Source organism: Pituophis catenifer, unplaced genomic scaffold, assembly GCF_029215685.1.
Source record: "Pituophis catenifer annectens isolate HBS135680 unplaced genomic scaffold, rPitCat1.0.hap2 SCAF_2, whole genome shotgun sequence".
Taxonomy (NCBI): Eukaryota; Metazoa; Chordata; class Lepidosauria; order Squamata; family Colubridae; genus Pituophis; species Pituophis catenifer.
Genome location: NW_027256882.1, coordinates 50,535,454 through 50,562,458, shown reverse-complemented (window position 1 = coordinate 50,562,458; position 27,005 = coordinate 50,535,454). Strand labels below are relative to the sequence as shown.

General features: G+C 38.6%; 1 protein-coding gene across 2 annotated transcripts in view; it reads left to right on the top strand.

The window, feature by feature from the left end:
• PRICKLE2 (prickle planar cell polarity protein 2) overlaps positions 1-20,350 on the top strand; it is a 320,000-nt gene extending 299,650 nt beyond the window's left edge. For both annotated transcript variants that reach the window (XM_070936850.1, XM_070936849.1), the window contains exon 8: positions 18,595-20,350. In XM_070936850.1, the coding sequence (XP_070792951.1) occupies positions 18,595-19,463 (869 nt within the window). In that variant the 3' untranslated portion in view covers positions 19,464-20,350. The remainder of the gene's footprint in view (positions 1-18,594) is intronic.
• The last annotated feature ends 6,655 nt before the right edge of the window (positions 20,351-27,005 follow it).

Genomic DNA, 27,005 nt, shown 5'->3' with positions numbered 1-27,005 from the left:
TGCTTAACAATGTGCAAATGTGTCTGCTATCAGGGAAACCTGAGGGCAATTATAGTAAGCAAAGTCAGATGATGAAAACACCACCCATTATTTAAAATGTCTTACAGAAAGTCATTTTTCATTCTACATGATTCTAAATTATTACTGAACTAAGGTCAAATTGTTGCAAAATTTGGTATATGCCCATATTACTGTGCCAAAATATTGTGCATTTTCATTGGCAAGGTGCTTTAAAATATACTTTTACCTCAGGTTGTACCTGTGTGTGTCTGCTGATCATAAAACACATACTTGTAGTTTGTTGCCCTATAAATGTGCTACAGTACAGAAATAACAGGGTTGGAAGGGACCTTGGAGATCTTCTAGTCCAATCTCCTGCTAAGGCCATATCATTTCAGACAAATGGTTGTCCAATCTCTTCTTAAAAACCTCCAGTACTGGAGCATCCACAACTTCTGGAGGCAAATCGTTCCACTGACTAATTGTTCTATTTGTAAGGAAATATTTCCTTAGTACTGCTTCTCTTCTCGATTAGTTTCCATCTATTCCTGGTTCTGCCTTTGGATAATAGGTTGACCCCGTCTTCTTTATGGAAGCCCCTGAGATATTGGAATACTTCTATCATGGCACCCTAGTCCTTCTTTTCATTAAACTAGACATACCCAGTTCCTGCAACCGTTCTTTATAGGTTTTAGCCTCCAGTCCCCTAATCATCTTTGTTGCTCTTCTCTGCACTCTTTCTAGAATCTCAACATGTTTTTTACATTGTGGTAACCAAAACTGAATGCAGTATTCCAAGTGTGGTCTTACCAAGGCTTTATAAAGTAGTAGTAACACTTCGTGTGATCTTGATTCTATCCCTCTGTTTATGCAGCCTATGACAGCATTAGTTTTTTTGGCAGTTGCAGCACACTGCTGGCTCGTATTTAAGTGATTTAAGATCTCTCTTGAAGTTACTGCTATTGAGCCAGGTACCACCTATACCCGTGATGGCGAACCTATGGCACATGTGCCACAACCTATGGCATACGTGCCACAGGTGGCACATGGAGCCATATCTGTGGGCACGCAAGCATTGCCCTATCTTAGCTCATGTGCGTGCCGGCCAGCTGATTTTCAGGCCTTCCGAGTCCATCGGAAGTCGGGAAACTGGCTGTTTCCAGCCTCCAGAAGGTCTCGGGGGAGTGGGGAAGGCTGTTTTCATCCTCCCCAGGCTCCAAGAAAGCCTCTGGAGCCTCGGGAGGATGAAAAACGGGCCTACTGGGCCCACTGTGCCAAAAGCGGGAGGGAGTGCAGGGCGGGTTCGCGCGTGCATGCACGGGGGGGCACATTGAATTATGGGTGTGGGCACACACACGTGACTCCCCCCTAAGCTCCCCCTGCTTTTGGCACGCGACGGCAAAAAGGTTAGCCATCACTGACCTATACTATACAGGGGTGAAAACTACTTACCTTCCTTACCGGTTTGAAAGCACATGTACCGCGCAAGCGTCATGGGCATGTGTAGACCTTCTGCGCATGCGCAGAAGGTAAAAAACACATTACTTCCTGGTTAAAACCAGGAAGTAATGACACCCAGGTGGGTGGGTGTAGCTTTGCTCCGCCATCGCTACTGGATCACCGAACCACCAGCCAAGATCACTACTGGACTGGGCGATCTGGGAGCATTTCACCCCTGATACTATACCTATGCATTTTTTTTCTTGTTTAAATGTAGAACCTTACTTTTTTCATCAGTGAATTTTTGTCTGAAGTTACTTACAGATCTGATAAGCATCTCAGAAATAGCTGTCAGGCTGAGTCTATGTTAGACATGATTATTAAAGTCACCAAATCTCCAAATATTGCAATTAATGCAAAAAAAATGCCGATGGTAGCCTGATAAACAATGCTTTTACCTTAATTCTTCATTTTGTAGTCAGTTTAGTAATAGACGCAGGATGATGGATTTTTAAGAGGGTATCACATTTCTGTAACTACTTGAGAGTATTCTTTATTCATTTCTGTATGAAATGTCTAATATTTTGACGCCTGTATTTATTGCCTGTATGACGCCCAGTCATTGTGTGGTCTTTCAGCTTAGAACTTCTTCACAGCAAGATTCTGTTTAAAGAGGACAGTTCAACATCATCTTGAAGATCTGCCAGAGTTTTATATTTTCCTTGGAGGTTCTTTTAAATTGGAATATAAGATCTGAACAAATCTGTATTTTCATCTCTTTTGCCACTGATTGTTCCTATTTAGAGCCAAAAGGGAATTTTTGCATGCATCCTTTTTTCTTAAAAAAAAAACCCAAACCACTTACTTTCTCCTTTTGGTGGACTAAAGAAGAAAGGGAAAAGATAAAGAAGAGAGTTATTTCATTATTATAGTCCCTGGATGCCTTTATCTTGATTTCTGGCTGTGCTAATAAAATGGGACCATCTTTGTTTTAGGATTCTTCGCTCAAAAATTGTCACTCCTGAATTGCACTCTATGGATTCCAATTCATGTGGAATCATTACAAAAGGAGCTTTGCCATACCCAATAAAATAGGAAGAAGTTTGCATCCCCAAACCTCAAGCACTATCCCTATCTATAGATTTCAGTTTACAGAACTTGAAATAAGTCTGAAGATATCTCATATCGCTATATAGCTCCATTTTAATTCTTAAAGCCAAATTGTTATTTATTGGTTTTAATGGATTGGATAATGAGTTCCCAACTCTAAATGTTGGGGTTATTTTTTTTTTTTTTTAGATTAGGAGAGAGTTTGTAATCTGAAGAATCCAAGTCTTGTAATAATGGCTTTTGCAAGGCTGCCAATAGCAGGAATAAATTCTGACCCTGTAATCCCTAAAACAATATTCTTTGGGAACCCATATATCATATTCAGATTCACCATCTTGCCACTTGTAAAATTTAAAACAAAATGGACAGTGGAGGGATTCAAAAATTTTTTACTACCGGTTCTGTGGGCATGGCTTGGTGGACGTAGCAGGGGAAGGTTACTGTAAAATCTCCATTCCCTCATGATCAGCTGGGACTTGGGAGGCAGAGAATAGATGGGGGTGGGACCAGTCAGAGGTGGTATTTACCGGTTCTCCAAACTACTCAAAATTTCTGCTACCGGTTCTCCGGAACTGGTCAGAACCTGCTGAAACCCACCTTTGAAAATGGAAATTTATAATAGGACACCATGGATTTTATTTGGAAGAAATTCTGAAGTAAAACTAGGCCTATCTTCTCAATGTGCATGTTGGCCTCAAAATGTCAGAAGTTTCATTTGTTTGGATAAGGAATCACCCTTCCATGAATTCAGTAATTCCTTCCATTCATGAAAGGCCTCTTATGTTCTGCATGGAGAATCTCTTTTATTTATTCCCTTCTTTCATTTCATTTTTTTTTTTAGTCTTTTGTTACCTGTTGTTTTTTTTCCTGGATGATTGATGGATTATCTGAAAATAGAGGAGATGTGTAAGAAGCCACTTATCTGTTGAAAAATTTCCTTCCGCTTTGAATTCTGACCCGAATTGCAAATTTGGATACATTCATTGGACTGAAATTCTGAGTCCAGTCTAATGAGTAATAGGTGTTATGAAGAACGAAAGCACTGTGCCCTTTGTTGTGTCGGGAAGAACAAAGGCACTTTTCAACAAAACAAGGTTGTGATGTCCAAGCTCAAGTGTTTTTATAGTTCATGGTTTTTTTCATTCCACTGAAATTGTGAGGCGACAGTGGGCAGATTCACACTGAGATTTTCTGACCACTAGAATTTGATCTGAATAAAATGTTCCTGACAGAACTACGTGCCAAAACTCAGTATCTTAGAAAATCATATTTGCAAAACAGAGAACTGCATTCTGCCCTCCCTTTTGTCTTAGTTCACAAAAGCCTGTAAATGGAACTATAGGCAGAGTTACAGACGGGATGCATGTCTTGGGTTTAGTATAGATGATGAAGAATTTGCAAATGAGTTTATTCAGAAAGTTTCTGGAAAAAGACAAAAGATGAAGAAGGACAAGTGCCAAAATAAACATTCTGTGTTTGATTTTGAAAGTGCAGGGTGGGGGGTGGGGGTGGGGGTGGGGGTGGGGGAAGAGATTCTGTTCTAAGCTGAAATACTTTCTGAGCTCTGTCATCCTCATAGCCCATGAGCTTCACACCACTGCCAAAAGCAAATCCAGCCCTCCAAGTAATCAGAGAATCCCCATGTGTCTGCTTTCGGGGATGGGGTGAATTATAGGATGTTAGTTTGTGAGGAAAAAGAAGCACACTCACCCAGTTTGGTGATGGCCGCTTAGATTCCTTCTACAGAAGATCTCCTTGTATAAATAGGGAAAGACACTCTCAGCACAATGCGATTGCAGGGGGCCCCGACAGACTATCCAACATATAGTGAGGGAATGCTCTAACAAGGTACCCAGGAGATTTTAGGGACTTCCTCTGCGTAACAACGACAGCTACTGACTGGATCTCCAAACTCGACATTAAACTCTGAAAGGTTATTTCTGTTTTCCTCTTAGGTTTTCTTACTGCTCTTTTTCTAATTGTTTTAATCTGTTAAAATGAAGTGTTTTAATATTGTGTGTGACCAGCCATACGCTAAATAAATAAATACAGAAGATCTCATCCTTCATTGTTTCTAACCCACCCACCCCATCCCCATATGTCATTTGATGTGCTCTGAAGGACATTTTCACAAAATGATTTTTTCAGCAGAACTACAAGGGAATTGAAAGAAGGGAAGAGTTGACGAAGGAGCAGACAGACTGACTACTTTGCTTCCTGGGGAGGTGTGGCTTCTGCTTAAGGCTGGAATTAGATGTAAAGAACAGCATATGGCTGTTAGCCAAGATGGCAACCTCTGGTCCTTTCCTTCATAATGTGAAGAAATAGTAATGAATGGTTCAGTGTGTTAAGCAGTTCCCCCATTATCTGGGGGCACAGAGAACGAATCAGAACATAGGGGGTTTTTTTTAATGCGGTCAATCCACCCAAATAATATTCTCTTCTGACTAATAGCCTGAGATGTTTTCTTTTGGCTCACAACCTAATCCTCGTATTTATTTATCTACATAGCTGCTTGACATCCAATTCAGGGTGTTGCACGTAATTAAATAACAACCAGCAAAGAATAAAATATAATAAAACCTATTGCATGAAAGATAATTCAAACAGCCACAAACGATCAAAGTAGGTGCATAAACCTCCTGACCTTCTCTCCAGGGGCAAAGTCAGGTCTTCAGAGCTGTTTGGAAAACAGATAAGTCCAGGGTCATCTGGATTTTAGGGGGAATGCTATTCCATAGGGCAGGCACAATAACAGAGGAGGTCTCACCAGGTAATACTGCTTGAGTGACAGGACCTGGGGCATGCCAACTCTGTCAGATCTTATTGGATAGACAAAGGCAATTAGAGGCTTATAATTTTTGATGTTGTTAATGTTTTGTTTATATTGGTGGAGCTTATTCATTATTTCTGTGGTAACTATAGATTTTTTGGTAGGGATTCTGAACATGATTTTAACTATAAGCTGCCCAGAGCTAAAGAAATAGATGAAGTCTAATACTATATCCATAACCTAAAACCAACTCAACTACAAGCTTTCCTCTCATAAGATAGATAGATCGATGATGGATGGATGGATGGGTGGGTGGGTGGGTGGGTGGGTGGATGGATGATAGGTAGGTAGGCAGATAGATAGTAGATAGATAGATGATAGATAGATAGATAGATAGGTAGGTAGGTAGGTAGGTAGGTAGGTAGGTAGGTAGGTAGATATAGATGACGTCTACTACTATATCCGTAACCTAAAATCAACTCAACTACAAGCTTTCCTCTCATAAGAGAGAGAGAGGGAGGGAGGGAGAGAGGGAGAGGGAGGGAGGGAGAGAGAGAGACAGACACAGGCTGGCTGACTGACTGACTGATTAAAAAGGAGGGGAATCCTGAGAGAGGCTTGATATTCTTTAGCACATATACTTCCTTTCTAAGAACCTACAAAGAAATGCATCATATTTCAGAGAGAGTCTTAATGCACCTTGAAATTTAGAGCAACGTTATAGAAGTTGTTTGTTACTATGAAGTTATTGAAACTACTGAGAAGACCATCTTCCATATATTCTACTAAAATGTATCTATGGTGGTGAGTTTTCCCCAGTTACTGAGGATCTAGAAAGTGCTTTTATGTTCAAACTGACTAGTCTATATGGTCATCTTACTTCCTGGGTGGAAACTAAGAGGTGAAGTGGCTACCTACAACTTTTCAAATCCTATCTTTAGTAGATTAAAAAAAAAAAACTGAAAAGTTGAATTTAGCAAAACTTCCAATGAATGGAAAATTCCTTCTGGATCAGGAGGAACTTGGGAGTTATCAAACCAAACATCTTCAGATCATATTCTAGGCCAATTGCTTTAGATATATAAGGGTTGTTACAACTTCCCAGAAGATAAAAAAAGTCAAATCATGGGGCTTCCCAAGTAAAGCAGATTTTGAACATATAAAAACTAGTCAGACAAAATCACTAGTTCTAGGGACTGATTCTTTCTCTTGCTCCAAAATGAGAAGGGAGTTCAGGCAATAAAAATCTTATTAGTGCTTTATCAATGGCTTTTAGCCTAGCTTATGTATTAAATAATGTACTAAATGATGAACAAACTCAATAGAGTTCTTGGTTCTGCTTTTATTGTTTGAGACATTTAAAATTGGAACTGATAAACACCAACTGATTGGGGGAAAAACAGAATCATAATCCTGTTAGCTCTACATAAATCAGAAAGCACCCATCCAACTCATAAAACCAGGGAAAGTAAAGTCTGCTTTTCCGTATAATTAGAATGAACATTATATCAGTGATTCCCCTTTCCCTCGAGTTAAGCCTAAACTGGATAACTCAGAAAACATGTGCTAGGTATTGCTTTACTGCTTTATGGGATGGCAATGTCTTATGAGGAGTTCCTCAGCATAAAGATCAAGAATGGATTTCCCTTAAAACTATTTGCCCACTAAAGAGCAACTAAGATGATTAAAGGCCTGGAGACTAAAATGTATGAAGAACGGTTGGAGGAATTGGGTATGGCTAGTGTAGAGAAAAGTAGGACTAGAGGCGACACAGTAGCAGTATTCCAGTATTTGAGGGGCTGCCACAAAGAAGAGGGGGGGGGGGGGGTCAACCTATTTTCCAAAGCACCAGGAGACAAGACAAGAAACAAAGGATGGAAACTAATCAAGGAGAGAAGCAACCGGGAACTAAGGAGAATCTTCCAAACAGTGAGAACAATTAACCAGTGGAGTAACCAAAGAAGTTGTGGGTGCTCCATCACTGGAGTTTTTAAGAAGAGACTGGACAGCCACTTGTCTGAAATGGTATAGGGTGTCCAGCCTGAGCAAGGGATTGGACTAGAAGACCTCCAAGGTCCCTTCCAGCTCTATTCTGATTGACCACCATTTTTCTCCTCTGCGGAATGGAACGCAGGCAAGGGGTCTGGCTGGGTTCAGGGTGAAGATCCTCCAATCTGACTGAATTGAATGACTTTTTTCAGTTGTGCAGCAAAGAGAGGGATTGTTTGACATTGTGGCTAGAGAGTTTTCAACAAGCAGAGATACCGTATTTTTCGGAGTATAAGACGCACCTTTTTCTCCCAAAAAAGGGCTTGAAAATCTGGGTGCGTCTTATACTCCGAATGTAGCCCCGCCCAGCCTCTCAAACGGAGATTTCAGAGGCTGAAAAAAGCATCAGAAACGAAGCTTCAGAAAAAAAGCCTCCAAACAGAGCTGCGGAAAAGAAGCCCCCAAACAGAGCTGCAGAGGCTTTTTTTCTGAAGCTCTGTTTCGGAGGCTTTCAGAGGCAGAAAAAATGGTTTTTTTTCTGAAACAGAGTTTCAGAAGTTTCAGAGGCAGGAAAAAAAGCAAAAAAAAAAAAAAAAAAAGCAAGGGACAGAGCTTGCAACCAAGGAACCTGTTGCTAAAATTCACCTCTGGAAACAGCTGATTGGGGGTATTCCGGGAGGCTGATCCACCTGCCAATCAGCTTTTTTCTTATTTTCCTCCCCAAAAACTAACATGCGTCTTATACTCCGAAAAATACAGTATATGGGAAATGTTTCTTCAACGTTTTTCCTCCCTCCCCCCACCCCCATGTTAGCCTGATACTGTGTTAGGTTTATTTTAGAATTTAGTCATTTGTAAATTTAGGGAGGCTTAATTTTTTTTAATTGTTAGCTTTCCAAAGCCTTCATGTATGGAAAAGAAGAAGATAGTTTGAAGTCAACATGGAGTTACAGCCTTCTGGCTTTAGTTTTCAGGTTGTAGAAGAAAGAAAAATAAACACCCCTGTTTTAAGATTCTCTCAAGAGGAACATTTTTATTCAAATGTTTCGTGCTGCATATATGTAAATATAGTGAGTTAAGTACCAAATCAACTGTTAGATCTTAGATTGATACTTTTTATGACCTAAAATATCTTTATATAATGATTTTAATGTAATGGGAGGTTTTTATAACCAGTAATTTCTGGAGTTCACAGAAATTTACAGGTAATAACTTTTTCCATTTTCCGGGACTCAGTTAACAGAAAACATCAGGAAGGGAAGCCTCCCGATAATAGAGACAGTGCAATATCTGTCAGCTTAAGGTTCACAACAAGCTGTGTGTGACATATTGAGGGCCACACTCCAAAAGGAGACTGAGACAGGAGCTGAGGATAGGAAGATGTTTGAAATATCAAAACTGATTCTTTAACTATGTAGAATGCTTAAAGTACCAAGGTTCTTTTTGATACGCCCAGAAATTTAAACAAAAAGTAAAAAACAGTCCCATATTTAGGGCTCTGGACACCACAAAACAATGCTGGCAGGCCATATACAGCTCTCAGTCTGCACTTTTTGCCCCTAACATAATATTATTTTCATGAGTAGACATTCTGATTATTTTTTAAAAAGGCATTTTGCAAGCATTCAGATTCGAATTATACTTATTCTCGTGGCAACGTCAAAGAGTGCTTCATATACTTACATATTTTCTCAGTAATATAGATCCATCTTTGTGGCATTAAGTGCATAGCGTTGCCAGCATAAAAAGCCAACTTGCCCCAAACTAATCATCCTTCTTCAACCACAAACCAATTTTTATTCTAGAAACACTGAGTTTATGCATTCCCATTGTATATATATATAGGATATTGGGAATTTATCCCAACTTCTTCCATATTGTTGCAATCTCGGGATACTAGGAGAGCATCAGATGGGAAAAGACTGCTATATACTATAAACTGAAGGTGTAAAACAAACTGTTTAATAAGAACAAAGCCATAGCTTTTTCATGACTGAGCAGAATTTTGCTTCTCTGTTCATATGACAGATCATTTGAATTGAATGGATAATAACTGTGATTATTGACTGCAGCATTATATTTTCAGACTTATTTTCATAACAATGGTATTCTATTTTGGTTTATATCTCACCTTTCTGAATATTGGGTTCTCATAGATTGATATCATTGGTAATAATAAGAATTGGTAAATGTTTTCATTCACTGTGTGCAGAGAGCACTAGTGCCCTCTGCTGGGCAGGGATAAAACTATTTCTTATACCCTTTTTCAAATTATAGTAGGTTTTGTTTGTTTGTTACCTTTGAAAAGGATAGCTCCCCATACTCCATCTTCTCATGGTGAAAATCAAACTTAGGTTTCATAGTTATGCTTCTTTCTTGGTCAGAGATCCATTTAAGAAGGTTGCAGTGAATCTCGATGGCATGACATAGGTGAATTTAGCTTAAAGTATTAATATTTCTCCTCTTACAGATTTTATTAGCAACTGCCTTTAGGAGAGGAGCAGGTTCTAATATGATCAAGGATTCTTTTCATAAGAAGCACCCTTTTAAGTGCTATTTAATTTAACGCAAAGTAACCAAGAAAATGTCTACCACTACTACTATATCCATCCTAGCCTGTAAATTTGCTAATATATTCAACAAGCATACTATGGCCCTTATTCTCCTATTCAGTGTATATTTTAGATTGAATGTCTTACAAAAAAGTGTTTGTCATGGTTTAGGATTGGCAACTATATGCTGCTCATGTGCCACAAACAACTTATGAGTTGAGTAAGGTCATTGGCAGAATGACCTGCCAATTAGATTCTATTATTATTAATTTGTCATGACTTTTTGGACAATCAACAGCAAGATAGATGGATTCATACTGTCAGCCTTGCAAGGTAGCACAAACAAGAAGCACACCCAGAAGTATTAACTCTAACTTTATTGTAATGTTACATTAACAGAATCTGGTAAGTCTGAAAGTACATCTCTCCCTCCTCACCTTTACAGTCCAAGAAACTAGGGAAGGTCCCTTATGAGATGTTTTGCCACACCCATATTCCTTCTGCAGATTCAGTGGCCACTTGTCTGACAGTTGCCTAGTCTGCAGCTCTTCCACCTGTCTCCCAAGGTCATCCCACATACCATTATAGTCAGCAATGGGTTTTCAATATTCTTACCACCGGTTTGCCTCGTGCGCCTTCTGCACCCAACCTTCCACACATGTGCTTTGTTCGCGCACACGCCTTCCACACTTTCACCCGGCCTCGAAAACATGGCTAAATAGGACGGCATTACTCTGGGGCTGGTGGTGGGGCAAGCACATCCGCAGTTGCCGCTACCGGTTCACTTGAACCAGTACGAACTGGCTGAATACCACCTCTGATTACAGTTACAGTAACAATGGGTACACCGGTGCAAGATCTGAAGGATCAGGTTAGATCAGGGTGTCAAACTCGTGGTGTCACATCATGGCGTGACATATCATGACTTTTTCCCCACCTTCACTACACTGGTGGTGGGCATGGCCAGCGCATGACGCATCCGGGCCACAAGTTTGACACCCCTGGGTTAGATCATCATGGAGAAAATGTAAGTGGTCACTAAGAGTCAACACCAACCTGACATTAGTCAATTAGTCAATCACTCAATCAATTAGTTAATCAATCTGGCAAATAGTAAATTAGTCAATCAATCTGGCAAAACTGCATGGCACAGTCTTCTTTTGTTGCCATGCCCAGATTTTCAAAAGCTTTGTTGTAATGTAGGAGATCTATTTGGCTGCTGTCTTGTTCATATTAGCACCAATTTTGCTTTACTGTTTGTTTGGATCAGCCTTCTCTGTTGGGTGTAGTTATTTTCTTGTCTAATTCCTCACTGTTATGCGGTTGATATTATTTATTACCCTGCATTTCTTTTTAGCTTTGGGGGGTTTTTTACGTGAAAAGTTCAAAAAGGCACTACACGCATAAGTCAGTCAAATATATAAAGCAAGATAATGTTCATTGCCAAGAAGAATAGGTAATCTATAATGAGCCTCAGATAATTTGTATTTTCAAGTTATTTGTGTGACTTAATCTGGGCCAAGGATCAATTTTTGTTCATTTCTTTATTATACGTTTTGAAAGAACATAAGAGGACAGGAAGTGGAAATAAGAAAATCAGATGCACTTAGAAAAAGGTGAGATAAGCAACAAATCTGAAAGATAATAAAGCTAAGATATTCCAATATGTCATTTGATGCTTATGGCATTATGAGATCTTTCATATCCATTTTCTGTCAAAATCCACTGATATTCAAGGATAGATACTGCTGGAACAGAAAAATCGCAGTATATCAGGTGGTAATTATCGGTCTCCTTAGAGAGGAGATGAACTTGCCTATCAAGATGGACCCAGAATGTTCCCTAGAGAATTTGCTTCATCCAGAAACTAAGAAAAGAAACACAGCCTAATTCTAGCCATATAGGGGCATTAGAAGTTGAATAAGGGAAACATGTTATGGCTTTTAGAAATTCTGATTGATGAATCTGATTTATAGGAGGTTTGAAATGTTCTTGGTAAATACACAACTGAGCACCCTACAGCATCAAGCTCAGAACTTTAGCTTTAAATAATTTAATTGCTGCTGGGACATAGTTATTACCAAGTTGACTTGCACATCAGTAATCAGAAGGGATGATCTTTAAGCTCTTATTTAAGCTCACTGGATTGGCTGGTCCAGCAGGTGGAAGATTGAATGTAAACACTTAAGTACTTACAGGTTTTAGCCCACTCAATAAGTCTCCCATTGATATTCCAACTAATTAGAGATTTAAAGTGCTTTCGTGAGAGCACTAAACCTTCATTTTAGAGTAAATGGTATTCCTTAGAGCAATATGGTATTAATGCTTTAAGGCATCAGTGCATACCCACATGAGTTATAGATGGAATGGCTATGTCATTGGTCTATAGGAAAATAGAGACAAAGTGAAAGGCAAAAGATGGAATTCTGGCTTAGCAAAAGCCTCAACAATATCATTGATGTACAAATGAAATAGTTTTTTGCTGTGGAATTAAGAAGAAAAACTAAACATGGACAGAAATACCGGATTCAGCCTTGAGTTAACCATTATTGTTCCTTACATTCCTTGTTTCATCTGACATGAGATCATGAACTTTATAACGTTAATGGGCTCGCCATTGTCAGCCATTCAGTCATTTAATTAATTTAATTAATATGTGCTATTTGCAACAATTTCCAAATTGAATATATGTGTCCTCAGTATGGGCTTAGTGGCTATGCTTGAGAAAAAGCTTTATTACAATCAGGTGAAATTTGATTTTTTTTAAAAAAATTGCTTACTTTTTATTAGCACGAAGTATATGTATTTTTCTTCAAAACAATGGGAGCTACAAATCGTAAATACTGAGAGAGAAAATCTGTCAACATTGATGAAACTGGCGAGATTAGAAAGAAAGTACTCGCAGTGCTGTATGCAGCCTGCGAACCATAAGATGAAACCATGGAAATCTCATTGTTTCCAATGGATTGTTCAAACAGGGATATTTCTTGTGAAGTTATAAAATGAAATAGCTACGGGTTTTTGTTTTCCACTATTAATGATTGAACAGCATAGAGTACAAATACAAGGTATATGTCATATTTTCATTACATGAAATGTTTGAAATACCTTGAATTCTTCCCCACTCTCTTAAAATTACCTGACAGATTGAAAGAAATGACTATTACTACCGTCAGATATATCATTTTATTATTAGATCTCTCCTTTTTTTCATATTACATCTGACGAAAAGTTATACATGATCCTACTTGAGCTAAAACCGGGTACAGACAATTTTATTTCCGCTCTCAGTTCCCACAAGAAAAATATTTTATGAGGTATTTTTTTACCTCATTTATCTGATATTGAATAATTTGTTCTTCTTTGGTTTATAAGTATTCTCAGGTCTGTTCTCCAGCACTGAAACTCAAAGATGTCCATTTGTCCTGTTTCTGTTGGTCCAGTTCTCAAAATGATTTTATAGCTGGGAAACGGGGGCTTTGGTACCTTTGTCATCAATATCACATTTTTCCATTTTAATATTTTGACTGACTTGATTATCCCATTCTCTCTCTCATACAGTATTTCAGATATTTGTTTAGTTAATGGCTTGATCACTATTTCTGTGAATTTTTGAGCCTTGGAAAATAATAACCTGTTATTACTTAAATTCTGACTATTTTCATTGGATTGATATTTCCTGTTGAGGTGATCTTACTATGTGCTTTAATATTAAATATCAAATTATTTGCACTCAGAATGGTGTTATACGCGTACGTCTGATTGACAGTGTTTCTCCTGGCAATTTTAGTTCCAATTTTTATTTCTTTTGAGTATCCATTTCTACAATTTTGATGTCACTCAGTTCTAAAAAGGCTCTAAGTGGCGGACAAATGATGCAAAATAATAAGTCTTAAAAGAAACAAAAAATAATTGTCTCCTAACCAGTAATAATCCATGAAAAGGGCCTTTGCTCACTTTCCCAATTTTGAACTATTTTGTTGTGCTGGTTTCTTGTCTAATGTTGCTTCCTGGCCGTCATTCAGATTCATCAATAAGCAGATAAGTTGCCTTAACATATAGAAGTTGCCTTGTATAATTCGCCATGATCTACACAACAAATACAAAAATTAATAGAGCTAACTAATCTAATGGTTAAGGTATCAGGCTAGAAAGCAGGATATCGTGAGTTCTAGTCCCACCTTAGGCAAAAAAAATACTATCTGGGTGATTTTGGACCAATTACTCACCTCACAGGGTTGTTGTTATGGGGAAAAGAGGAGGAAGAACGTTTGTTGGATATGTTTGCTGCCTTCTGTATCCATCAATTGTGTTTTTAGGTATTGCTGAAGTCTGGAAGGAAAAACTGGAGAATTCTCTTAGCATATGAAATAATGCAACTGAATGGTAGTTTTATGATTAGAATACTATATTTAGCCAAGGGTGATTAGACACACAAGAAATGTGTCTTGGGTACAGAAGCTCTCAGTGTACATGCAAAGCAACAGAGTAATAATAATCATAATATGATACCAATAAGAGGGGGTAGTAGTAGAGAAGATGGGAAGGATAAATACTATAACCGTACATCATATACTTAGACATAGAACAATACTCAGTGGAAGGCAGGCTGGTTATAATTGCTTTTTCTGCAATTCTAAGTATCAGTTGGAGTCTGTATCTATCCTGTTTGGCTGCTGTACCAAACCAGACTATTATCGAAGTACAGATGAGAGACTCAATAATTCCTCTGTAGATCTGGGTCAAAAGCTCCTGGGGCTGTTTGAATTTCCTAAGTTGACACAGGAAGAACATTCTTTGTTGTACCTTTTTAATGATGGTTCTAATGTTAGGTGTTCATTTCAAACCCTGGGAGATTATAGAACCCAATAATTTTTTGGTTCATGATAAAGATTCTTTGTCACTTTTGGGGGGAACTGGAAAAGACCCCAAAGATGCTTTTTTTAAAAAAAAATTTAAGAAGGCAACTGGCCTTCCTTTTTTTTTTTCTTTGAAGATGTTTTGCTTCTTCAGCTCTGACTGGATGGTGGGGAATGGAAGGATAAGATTCAAAGCTTTTGAGATGAAGAAGCGTCTTGGATGAGAAGTGAAACCTCTTCAAAGAAAGTCCAGTTGCCTCCCAAAAGCATCTTTGAGACAACGATGACCTGGATGATTGAGAATCTCCATAGACATTTACTAGAAAAGAAATGGATATTTCTAGACCTTAGCTCACTTCTTTGCTTTTCCATACCTACAATGGATTGGATAAACAACCACGGTGTTCACTTTATGAGTACAGCATTTGCTTTATGACTGCTGCAAAAAAAGGTCATAAAATGGGCCATGGATATATGGTGATCTGCTTAACAACTATCATATTTTTATAACCGAAATTGCAGACTCCATTATGGTTGTAAGTCGAGGTCTATCTGTAAATGAAAGCACTAAAAATATATATTAGAAAATATGAATTGATGCCATCTAGATTATTGGTTAGAGAATATAGTAGAGAACAGGAAGGCCTGGAGGAACATTGTCCATGGGGTCACGATGGGTCGGACATGACTTCGCAACTAACAAGAACAACAAAATTATTGGCAGTAATCAATTCAATTCCTAAAGATAGGATTTGGGAAAAGCTGGCAGTGCCTTCTGTTGATTAAAAACTATTTACTTTTGATGATGACATTTCATGAAAGCATTTCAGAACAAGTGAGATTTCCCCCCAGGATGTCTCCTTATGCCAGTCCTTACCCAGAAGGATATGAAGCAAACTTCACACTACCTTCTTTTCTTTTTAGGATTGACATTAATATAAATTTATATTATCCAGAATTGGCTAATAAATCTGTTTCAAATTACTTTTATATTTATTTTGGGTAGTAAAACATGCAAGTAGGTTTAAGGCAGCGTGTTCAAGCTTTGGTCTTGTACTCTGGAAAAAGTATCCCATTATTCTTTTTTTTAGAACTGTACTCTTTGGTAGGGAAAGCTTGCCAACCTTATCCGCCAATGGAAAATAAATAACAACAGTTTAGGGCAAACTAAGGCCTTTAAGTATCTCTGAATTATTTTTCAACCCTCTGCTGCCTGGAAAGAATAAATAAAAGCTGTTGCAGATAGGACTGTCAATGTGATTTAGCATTTTGCTTTTAGCATAAATGATAATTATATACTCACTGCTTTAAATATCTGTAAAACTGGAGTGATTCCCTTTTTGTTTTCATAAAAACTCAAATTTTCACAAACAGTCCAATCCAAATGTTTAAGCTCGATACATTCTGAGGAACCTCAAATATAAAACTCAATAGGTTAGGAATCCTGACTACTTCATTTAAGGGGCTTTTAAGGTACTCTTGACACCTTAGATTTTGGTTTAAATGGATGCTTAAGGAAAAATTTCCCTTGAATCTTTTACAGTTTTCAGTCATTCTGGGGGGGGGGGGGGTGGAGGGGGAAAAGAAGCAGTTTTCAATTCTTGACTACTGCAGTCTTACAACCTGGTATTTGGTTCCATTGGGTTCAGGAGAGCCAATATAAAGTTAAAAGAGAAGACACCGATTTTAAAAGCGATTGAAGCTTAGTCCCTATGGGAGTAATTTGGGGTTGAAGACCATTGCCTTTCTAATTTGGATTGGCATTTCTTCCTCCTAAACTGTCTTGGCAGGTCTGATGAAGAGAAAGCTTGCCATCAGAGTATCTGCAGAAATATCTAAAAATATGGCTAATTTTACTAATTGGTACTTATTTATCTACTCACATTTGCATGCTGTCAAACTGCTAGCTTGGCAGGAGCTGCAGCAAGGAACGGGAGCTCACCCCATCGCGTGGGTGAACTCCTGTTACTTGAACCTGGGCTGCTAGCTCCCAGTCAACAAACTCAACATTTTAACTGCTTAGCCACTATACGTTCTTCTGACATGGTCAGAATTAATTGTTCTCCACATATCTTTGGGAATTTCAATTTTTTTTTTAAATAAAGGTTTTTTTGTACTCTGCCTCTCTTTCTTTTTGACAGCTCATCTTTGACCATAACTCAAAATTCAATCCAGATTGCAGTAAATTCATGTGAAAGTAAGAATTCATAGGATGAATGATACTGCCCATACAGCATAGGATGGTGATAGTTTCAAGTTACTTCCCAATAGATGATTGGGATAGAATCATTTGTTGGAAACAATAGAATCTGGAATAAGCTTTGGAGAAAAACGATGTAATGTTCTGCAATATATCTTTCTCCTATACTGCAATGAATGCAATCTGGAGAAAGTTATAAATATAGATATAATTATATTTTGTTAGTTGACAAGAGGGATGGGTGAGAATAAAACAATACAGAAAAAGTGAGCCATGTGGAGAACCAAGAATAGATAAAAATGGTGATAGTTTGGTCAGCATCTTTTTAGAAAAAGGTTTGTTATGAATATGGACTTTTAAGCATATATTTTTGATGGAAAGGGATGAACATAAAACCCTGATTGATTTGATTGAATATTTTGAAGGTTTTTGGGAGAATTTATTTTATTTATTTATTTATTTTATTGAATTTCTATACCGCCCTACTCCCGAAGGACTCAGGGCGGTGCACAGCCATAAAATAAAACACATAGATATACAAAATTTAAAATCGAATAAAATGAATTAAATAAATTTTGGCTGAATTAATACCCATAATTTAAAATACCCATAATTTTAAAATACATTAAAAATTTAAAATTTAGATTGGTGAAGGTTTAACGGTACTGTTGGAAGAGAATAGTTCAGGGTCCTTGGTGTTCTCTGAGCTTAATTGTTTTCTTGCAGACATTTCATTACCAAACTATATAACATCAGTGTTAGAAGGAAGTGGGGTTTGCTCTCTTGATATAAGGGTAATAAGAGGTTCATAACGTGGGCAGGCCTAAAGGCAATGTGAACCTAGAAGAAAAGGAAAGTAGTAAAAGAAACAAGAATAAAAGTAGAAAGATTGCAAGAAGAGAAAGTATTACACCTGTATGGAAAAGATAGAAAAGTATAGAAAAGTAGGATAGGGAAATGAATGAGAAATGGATGTAAGGAAACAAAATTGCATGGAACAGAATGAAAAGAACTATTTTAGCACCACAGTTATATGTAGAGTTATACTAATGGAATATGAAAATGGACCTGGTGGAATAATAAAAGAAGCTTTGGATATAAAAAATAATCAGGCTAGAAAGTGGGAGACTATGAGTTCTAATTCCATTTTAGGCTCAAAGACAGGTGTGACTTTGGCCCAGTCACTCTCAGCCCTAGGAAGGAGGCAATGACAAATTATTTCTCAAAACTTTTGCCAATAAAACAGCAGAGACTTGTCCAGGCAAATTACCAGGAGCTAAAAAAAAAACCTGACTTGAAAGCAATATAGGTAAATATAGATATACAGAGAGATAAAGTGAATTGGCAAGACTCTAATGTAAGAGAACAAAAGTCTATTTCTAGAAGTTAGAATTTCAATTGAAAGGTTGATTAAAGTTGCACTCTAGAACATCTAAATTTAAATTGCTTTATTACCATCATTATCATCACCTAGCACTTAGATCTTAGTTAATAAATCAAAAGAATATGAAGTTATGCTGAATATCACAGATACCTAAAAAGTACAAAGAGTCACAGGAATTGCCACTGCATTATCATTTAAAATTTTAAACCCATCAAAGCTTCAATAATAGTTTTAAAACTAACTGAGCCATGTGAATAAGAATCTTTCTCTCTCTCTCTTTTGAAAAGGTCTGTCTGCAGATGGTGGTGCCAAGCGACAAGAACATCTGTCCCGATTCTCCATGCCAGATCTAAGCAAAGATTCGGGAATGAACGTCTCAGAGAAGATGAGTAACATGGGAACCCTCAATTCTTCTGTACAGTTTAGAAGTGCCGAATCTGTCCGCAGCCTAATTTCTGTTCAGCAGTACCAAGATGTAGAAGCCAACCTACACAATCTTGCCAATCCCATTGGATACAGGGACACCTCATCTCACGGAAGGATGCACCAGAGCTTTGATTATGAAGGCGGGATGGCAGGTAACAAATTGCCTGGACAAGACAATATCAGACATCCCCCAATGAGCGAACGCACACCCAGACGAACTAACATCCGAGAGGATGATCGGCGTTATCGCCCACACAGGCCCCGACGGTCCAGGCGTTCCCGCTCCGATAATGCTCTTCATCTCACTAGTGAACAAAACTATAAGTTGAAAGAGAGGCCCTCTCTGCGAGCCAGAGAGGACTACGACCAGTTTTTGCAGCAAAGAAGTTGCCGGGAGACCATGGAGCAGAACACCCGGAGAAACCTGTACGGTCAGTGTCCGAGGACCGTCTCAGACCTGGCTTTGCAAAATCACTTTGGCGAGAGATGGGGACCCTACTTTGCTGAATACGACTGGTGTTCCACATGCTCCTCCTCCTCCGAATCTGACAATGAAGGCTACTTCCTTGGAGAACCGATTCCGCAACCAAGCCGACTCCAATACGTCACCAATGAAGATCTTCTTCACAAATATGGCTCGTACAGCATGCCTAAGTCTTCTACACTGGGTGGTCGAGGACAGTTACACAGCCGAAAAAGGCAAAAGAGTAAAAACTGTATCATAGCGTAGCCGCGTGACCCAAGCACAGTGTTAGAGAATGTAATTATTTCATCAACTTGCACTGCTGTAGGTTTTCAAGCGCTTTTTATTGTAACAAAACAATCCAGGCAAAACAGGGAGCTGTTAAGAGGAGGTCATAGACAAAAGGTCTATAAATAGTCATAATTGTTGGCATGGTGAATATATTTTGCACATTTAATTTGGGGGAGGAAGGGAGGGAGGGATAAAATTTATTTTAGCATGTTATAGTTACAAATTTACCTCCTTCCCATAAGTAGCTGCCATCCATTTAATACCCCGTTCACCCATATGTTTTTAGTTGACGTTGTTTTCTGTAATGAGCAGTTAGCTACTCGTTTAATCTCTTCTTCTTTTTTTTCTTTCTTTCTTTATCTTGGCTTTTTATTTTCACCACCTGTCTAAGGGGGCCATTTTCCCCACCAGATTGCAAAGAAGCGGATGTTAATTCCCGCATTCGTTCAGTCAATGAGAGTTTGGAGAAAATACTTTCGTATTTGGTAATGTCAGAAGAATGTCCTCGTAGGAGTCACTGGGATACCCAGGGACATCTATTGTGGTTTTTGGACAGAGCTAAACAAAGATTGTTTCAGAACCCTTGATCTTTTTTTGCCATCGCATTCCTTCAGGATCAGTAGAATTTTTTTCTCCCTGCTTAAAAGTATGTCATCTTTTCTTTTCTTTTTCTTTTTTTTTTAATTCCTGAATTCTCAGGCTTGCAGGTTACTATTGGTCCGTATCACAAACACAAAGTAGGAAATGATGATTGTTGGTTTGTTGGTTTTTTTAAATAGAAGCATACAGATACATTTACGCACACCATTAAGTGTAAAAGTTAAAAGACCCGGGTCTGAAAAGAAAGTTTACATCTCTTTAGAAAGGGGAAAGTCACTAAAATTTCAACTTTTTTGGGGTGGGTGGGTCGGGTAGGGTTACAACCAAAAGAATTGTAAATGGTTCTGTAGTGTCAGCATGAGCTTGTTTTGAGTATAGAATTGTTTACTGGTGCTCTGGTTTCCTGGCATATGTTAACTGCTGTTCATTACCAAGAGGTATCTTTTTTTCTGAAAGTCTTAATACAATGAATACATCCTAATCATATTACACTTAGGTTCTACCCTTGAAGGACCCATACTCGGGGTAGAACGGACTTCATTCTTTGGAAGTAGAAGAACACAACAATAGCTTCAACATTGGGTAGTTATATATATAGGGCTCACAATGTATTGTGTAGTACGGTGGACGTGAGGTTTCTCTCTCTCTCTCTCACTCTCTCTTTGTGCTTTAAATAATTGGGAGACTGACATCAAGACGTGTTCTTTATTGTTTCCAGACAAATACAGTAAGAAAGAAGGAAATACGTTTCTGTAATTGTATATTTTTATTATAGGGTTGTAAAACGGGTTTTAGTAGATTCTGAGGTAAGTCAGATCTGGACAGCTGACGATACCTTAATGTGGGTTCTCCAGAGAATGTAAAGACTCTGTTAATACAAACGTCTATTGAACAGATGGCAAACTACAAACTTGAGTGTGAGTGGGATTTTCAAAAGCAATGTGAGGGTCCCAGGAGCTTCAGCTGGACTTCAGAAGCAGAGGCTTTGGGCCCAATCCACCCGCGCCACTGGCAGACAAGCCCTGATGCAGTATTACTCCAACCACGAGGGACAGTCAAGATTGTGATTTGAAACGCGATGACTGGGAAGGGAATCTCAGATGATGATGATGATGATAATGTATCCGTAACACAGCTAGCAATCTTTTGTTGTGTGAAAGGAGAATGTGATGATGATTTTTTCCCCAAAAAAATAAAAAAGAAGGAAAAAGAAAAGAGATGTGGTGATGTGTAAAAGCAAAAAAAGTCCGAGCTTCAACGAATGTCTACAATAATGGCCCCAATAGAAACTCAGTCCAGGGGTAGCGGAAATTTTGAGCAGTGCGGAGAATCGGCAAATGCCACCTCTGGCTGGCCCAGAGTGGGGTGGGAATAGAGATTTTGAAATATCCTTCCCCCAGGAGCGGGGAGGGAATGGAGATTTTTCAGTATCCTTCCCCTGGAGTGGGGTGGGAATGGAGATTTTGCAGTATTATTTCCCTGCCACGCCCACCAAGCCACACCATGCCCACCAAGCCATGCCGACAGAATCGACAGTAAAAAAAATTGGATTTCACCACTGACTGAGTCCCTCTTTGTTAAAATAGATCAGGCAGTGTCAAGTGACGTATCGGGACTTTTTCCCCCTTCACTAAACCGGGCAGGGGCGGGGCCAGCACATGACGCATCCAGGCCGTGAGTTTGACACCCCTGAAATAGATTTTATTTTATGGTGGTCTCATCAGGGTTTACATTATTACATTTATTTTTCTTCAATCTGTGATATTTTTATGGTCGTCTCTATTCACAGAGATGGAATTTCTATTGCATTTCATTATAAGGGGCACTCAAGCCATGGGAGGGATGGAAGGAGATAAATAGATAGGCAGATAATGGATGGAAAGATAGGCAGAAGGACAGATGGACAATAGAAATAAAAACGCATGTTCTACTCCTCATATGAATTATTTCAGAGTCATGCAACTTCTCATTGGTTTAAATTCAAATGAAACCAATAATCTGGAAAATATTATAGGGTTAGTTATGTAGAGTAACACTTAGAACCTTGGAAACAATTCTATGGTTTCTCTTATTACACAATTTTATATTATTATATTATAAAATATGTAATACATAAAACTATTATACAATTTTTAAAAATTAGGATCTATGAGTAAGCCGATATCACCATCACGCTAAATCACAAGACATGATTCACAAACCACAATGTCTTGTTTTGCACATTGCAATAAGACAGCATCAAAAAACAACATTGTAGCACAGTTTGTCATGAGGATCCAGGAAATGGCTGAATTCAGATATTTATCTTCGCTGAGGTGAGTGCTGCATCAAAATTCAAAGTGACCTCTCTCTCCTCTCCTTTGCATACAAGAAATAGGAAGTTCCTATCTGGAATTTAGAAGAAATCAGGGTTTGCCTTTTTCCCAAATGTGGACAATAGACCAACTTAACAAACTATAAACAAACCAAGTATGGTCACCTAGTTTGTAAGTGAGAATCACTTGTTATTAAGAAAAAGAAACAGGCTATAAGAACAGTGGTGAGTTGTTGCGGTGTACACTACATATCACATGGTGGGATAACTTTTGAATGCAGATGATGAAAAACTAGGAAGTTTATTGATTTGACCATGAAAACCACATATATCTCATGAGAAGAGTGATGGTAAGTATAAAGTAAGCAGAATGGTATAATTAAATTTATGAAAAAAGTATTTTGGTGGCCTGGGATTGTGTTTGAGGAAGGACAGCAAAACCTCAGCAGGCACAGCCATAACAATAACAAAAGTGGAAATTTTCCAGGTGCTTTCCTAGACAAGATTTTTAAAGGATGGATGGATGGATGGATGGATAAATTAATTAATTAATATGCTGCCTATCTCATAATCAAGTGGCTCTGGATAGCTGGTTCAACCAATTCTGCTTACATGGATTTTTTTTTAAAAGTGCCTTCTTTTTCAATCATGCTACTGATTTCTGGTAATCACAATGAAGGTATCTCCTGGACATACATGAAATTTGGAGTTTATTGTGATTTGGGGACTACAAGTTCTCACTTCGTTTTTCATGATGTGATTTAATCATTTCTGTTCTTGGACTTTTATCAAATCCTAGTGAAATGAACCACATATTAAACAATTAAAGGGAACATTCATATTATACATTGGACTCTCATTCATAGCCAGCTTAGTGTAGTGGTTAAGGTGCCAGCCTAGAAGCCAGGAAATGGTGAGTTGTAGTACCAGATTAGGCATGAAAGTCAACTGGGTGACTTTGGGCCAGTCGCTTTGTCTCAATCCAGCTTAACTCACAATTTGTGAGTCAAGTTGGGTTAAGTGAGTTATTTGTGTGGAAAATAGGAGTTAAGTGAGTTATTTGTGTGGAAAACAGGAGGAAAGAATATTAGGTATGTTGACGGGCTTCAATTACCTATAAAATAATAAAGACAAGATAAAAATAATAAATATTTATCAATGAACTATATATTCAAAATGTACATATTAAACAATATTGTCAAGGGTAAAATTTTAAATACCCCTGTTAAGAATATGGTCAAGTATTATGCACTTGAGGTTACTTTAAATGTCCATTTTAATACAAGACATTTTGATGCACTTTATCAAGGAACTATTGTTGTCAAAATCAAAATCCCCCCCCCAAATTTATACCCATTTACTTGAGAATAAGACCCCTAAACTGCATGGGTTGAACCTCTAGCAAAGTAAGTGTAGCAATGCATTGTAAATCATCTTTTACACAGCTTTAGTAAGCCACAAGGAGTGGCTTGTATTTTGAAGATGTATGCATATGACCTAACTGATCGTCTATAATTGTCAATAATTACGCTTAATTACTTCTGAAAATTATAGCTAGAGGACAGGCTGTTAATTGACGTTAATCAAAATGTTCCAGGGAGATTCGGAGATGAATTCTTATGGAGGATTTTGGCACCGCATCAAGAGGAAGAAAAATAAAAGCAGGAGTTTGAAATATGGGGACTCTGGTGTGTTAAGTACCTTTCACACAAGCCCAGACAGCAGGTTAAGAGAATTCAGCTTTCTCAAGATGCTGTTCTAGGATGAACCAATTTAACCCTTGACCTGAATTAACTAACAAAATCTGCCTTCATCCTTTGAAGTGCAGACAGATCCATCATGCTATCCTCTATCCAGGTAAGTAACGTTATGCAAAGCAGAGAAAAGGAATAAATAATAAAATCTGGAAACAATGGGGGATAAGAAAAGGAAATTAATATAGCTAAATCTAATTTTCTGCATTGACAGTAGCTTTCCATACCTTTCTGATCTGACACACCATTCATTCTTTCCATCACTTCATACTTTACATTTATACTTTCTTTTTCCCTTGTAAATTCCCTTTTTTTTCCAGAGTATCTCCTCCTCTCCACTGAACAATTTTCTCAGTCTTCTCGTTTCTCTCAAACTACTCGCTCTATGTATTTGTTTTGCAATTCCATCCTCATTTATTCTCTTTAAATGGCCAACCCATCTTAATGTGCTTCTTTCATCCTCTTCATATATTTTTGCAATCAATCCCCATTTATCCTTCAGCCTATCTCTACATATGCCAATACTTAAGCAATCCTTTCCTGTTGCATTCAACTTTTTTTTTATCCTGACACTCTAAATCTCACTTCCACTTATCCAAATGGGCAGAAGTCTGCTCTGATACATATATTTTCCATTCTTTGCGACTTGTTCTTTTGAGACTCCCCCTTCCCAGTTATTCCACTAGTATTTATGTATCTCAAACCTTTTTATTCCACCAGTATTTATATATCTCAAAACTTTTTTATTCCACCAGTACTTATATATCTCAAACCTTTTTGACTATTTTCCCATCTGTAGTAAAGATACATGAATCAATCAATTATACATTTTTTTTGCTTTGTTTTTACATTTATACATTAAATCAGTGTTTCTTAACATTGGCAACTTGAAGACATGCGAACTTCAACTCCCAGAATTTTCCAGCAAGCTTGTTGGCTGGAGAATTCTGGGAGTTGAAGTCCACACATCTTTAAGTTGCCAAGGTTGAAAAAGACTGCATTCAATCATAATTGCTCATTCCATTTTCTGGATCAAACCCAACCACCTTGGTCTTTGAGATATTCATTCACTCAATTAGTGCCACTTTATAAAGCCTTAGAAAGACCACATCTGGAATACTGCAACCAATTTGGGTCACCACACTACAAAGAAGATGTTGAGACTTTAAAAAAAAGTTCGGAGAAGAGCAACTAAGATGATCAAAGGCCTGGAGACTAAAACATGAAGAACAGTTGCAAGATTTGGGTGTGGCTAGTCTAGAGAAAATAAGAACTAGGGGGTGATATGATAGCAGTATTCCGATATTTGAGGGGCTGCCACAGAGAAGAGGGGGGCAAATTATTCTCCAAAGCACCAGAAGGCAGGACAAGAAACAATTGTTGGAAACTAAACAAGAAAAGAAGCAACCTGGAATTAAGGAGAAATTTCCTAACAGTGGGAACAATTAGACAGTGGAACAGCTTGCCTTCAGAAATTGTGGGCGCTTCATCACTGGAAGTTTTTAAGAAGAGAGTAGACAGCCACTTGTCTGAAATGGGATAGGCAAGTGATGGCTAACCTTTTTGGCATCGCATGCCAAAAGTGGGGGGAGTGCAGGGGGTCCCACGTGTGTGTGCCCACACCCTTAATTCTATGCGCCCCGCCCCCCTGTGCATGCGCGCATAACCCTCCTGCACTCCCCCTGCTTTTGGCACACAATGGCACTGTGGCCCCGGTAGGCCCATTTTTCACTCTCCCCAGGCTCCAGAGCCTTTCTAGGAGCCTGGGGAGAGTGAAAACGGCCTTCCCCACACCCCCGGAGGCCCTTCAGAGGCCGGAAACAGCATGTTTCCGGACTTCCGGTGGGCCCAGAAGGCCCGAAAATCAGCTGGCCGGAGCTGAGCTCGCGTGCCCATCAATATGGCTCTGCGTGCCACCTGTGGCACACGTGCCATAGGTTCTCCATCATGGGTATAGGCTCTCCTGCATGAGCAGGGGGCTGGACTAGAAGATCTCCAAGGTCCCTTCCAGCTCTATTCTAATTTCTATAGATTCCCATCTCCGTCAATGACTCTATACACACCTTGTACGGCTATCAGCAAGCAAAGCTGTTTCAACATGGGTGTATATGTAACTTCCAGAAATCAGCATTCAACATTTATGTGGTTGCGTATAAAAAATCTAACCTTGAAGTTGGTAGCCTATGAATAATTAAAACCAACTATTTTTCAGAGAGGGAGAATACTTAGCAGAGGAGGTCAAAGGCATTCCCTGCTACCAAGGTTATTTGGCTGTCCAATGTCAGTGCTGGATCCAAAAACACTATCAGGCTGTAAACTTGTCCTTATTGGGGGAGGCAATTTCCCATCTGGAATAAGACTACCCCTTGAGTCCTGAAGTCAAGATTCGAGGATTGTGTACAACATTCTCTTCTCTGCACTTAATTGTTCTCCTGCATCTATTTTGAGGTATCTGAGCTGAGGAGCTGTGAATTACTACATTACTCTTGACAACTGACTCCAGAGATTTGTATGATCTTTCCCATCAGCATCATGCTGATATGAAAATAAAAGATAAAAGCAACATTTTGGCTGGGTGCCCCTCCTTCCAATTGTTCTCCAGGGGCTAAAGAACATTTTCCCCCCAATACTACTTTCTAAGAGTACTTGGAGGTAGGAACAGAATCATGACAAAGCAGTAGTGCCAATCTGCCAATTACTTCAAAGATGATGTCATGCAGTGGTGGGTTTCAAAAATGTTTACTATCAGTTCTGTGGGTGTGTCTTGGTGGGCGTGGCGTGTCTTGGTGGGCGTGGCGTGTCTTGGTGGGCGTGGCTTGGGCGAGGCAGGGGAAGGATTCTGTAAAATCT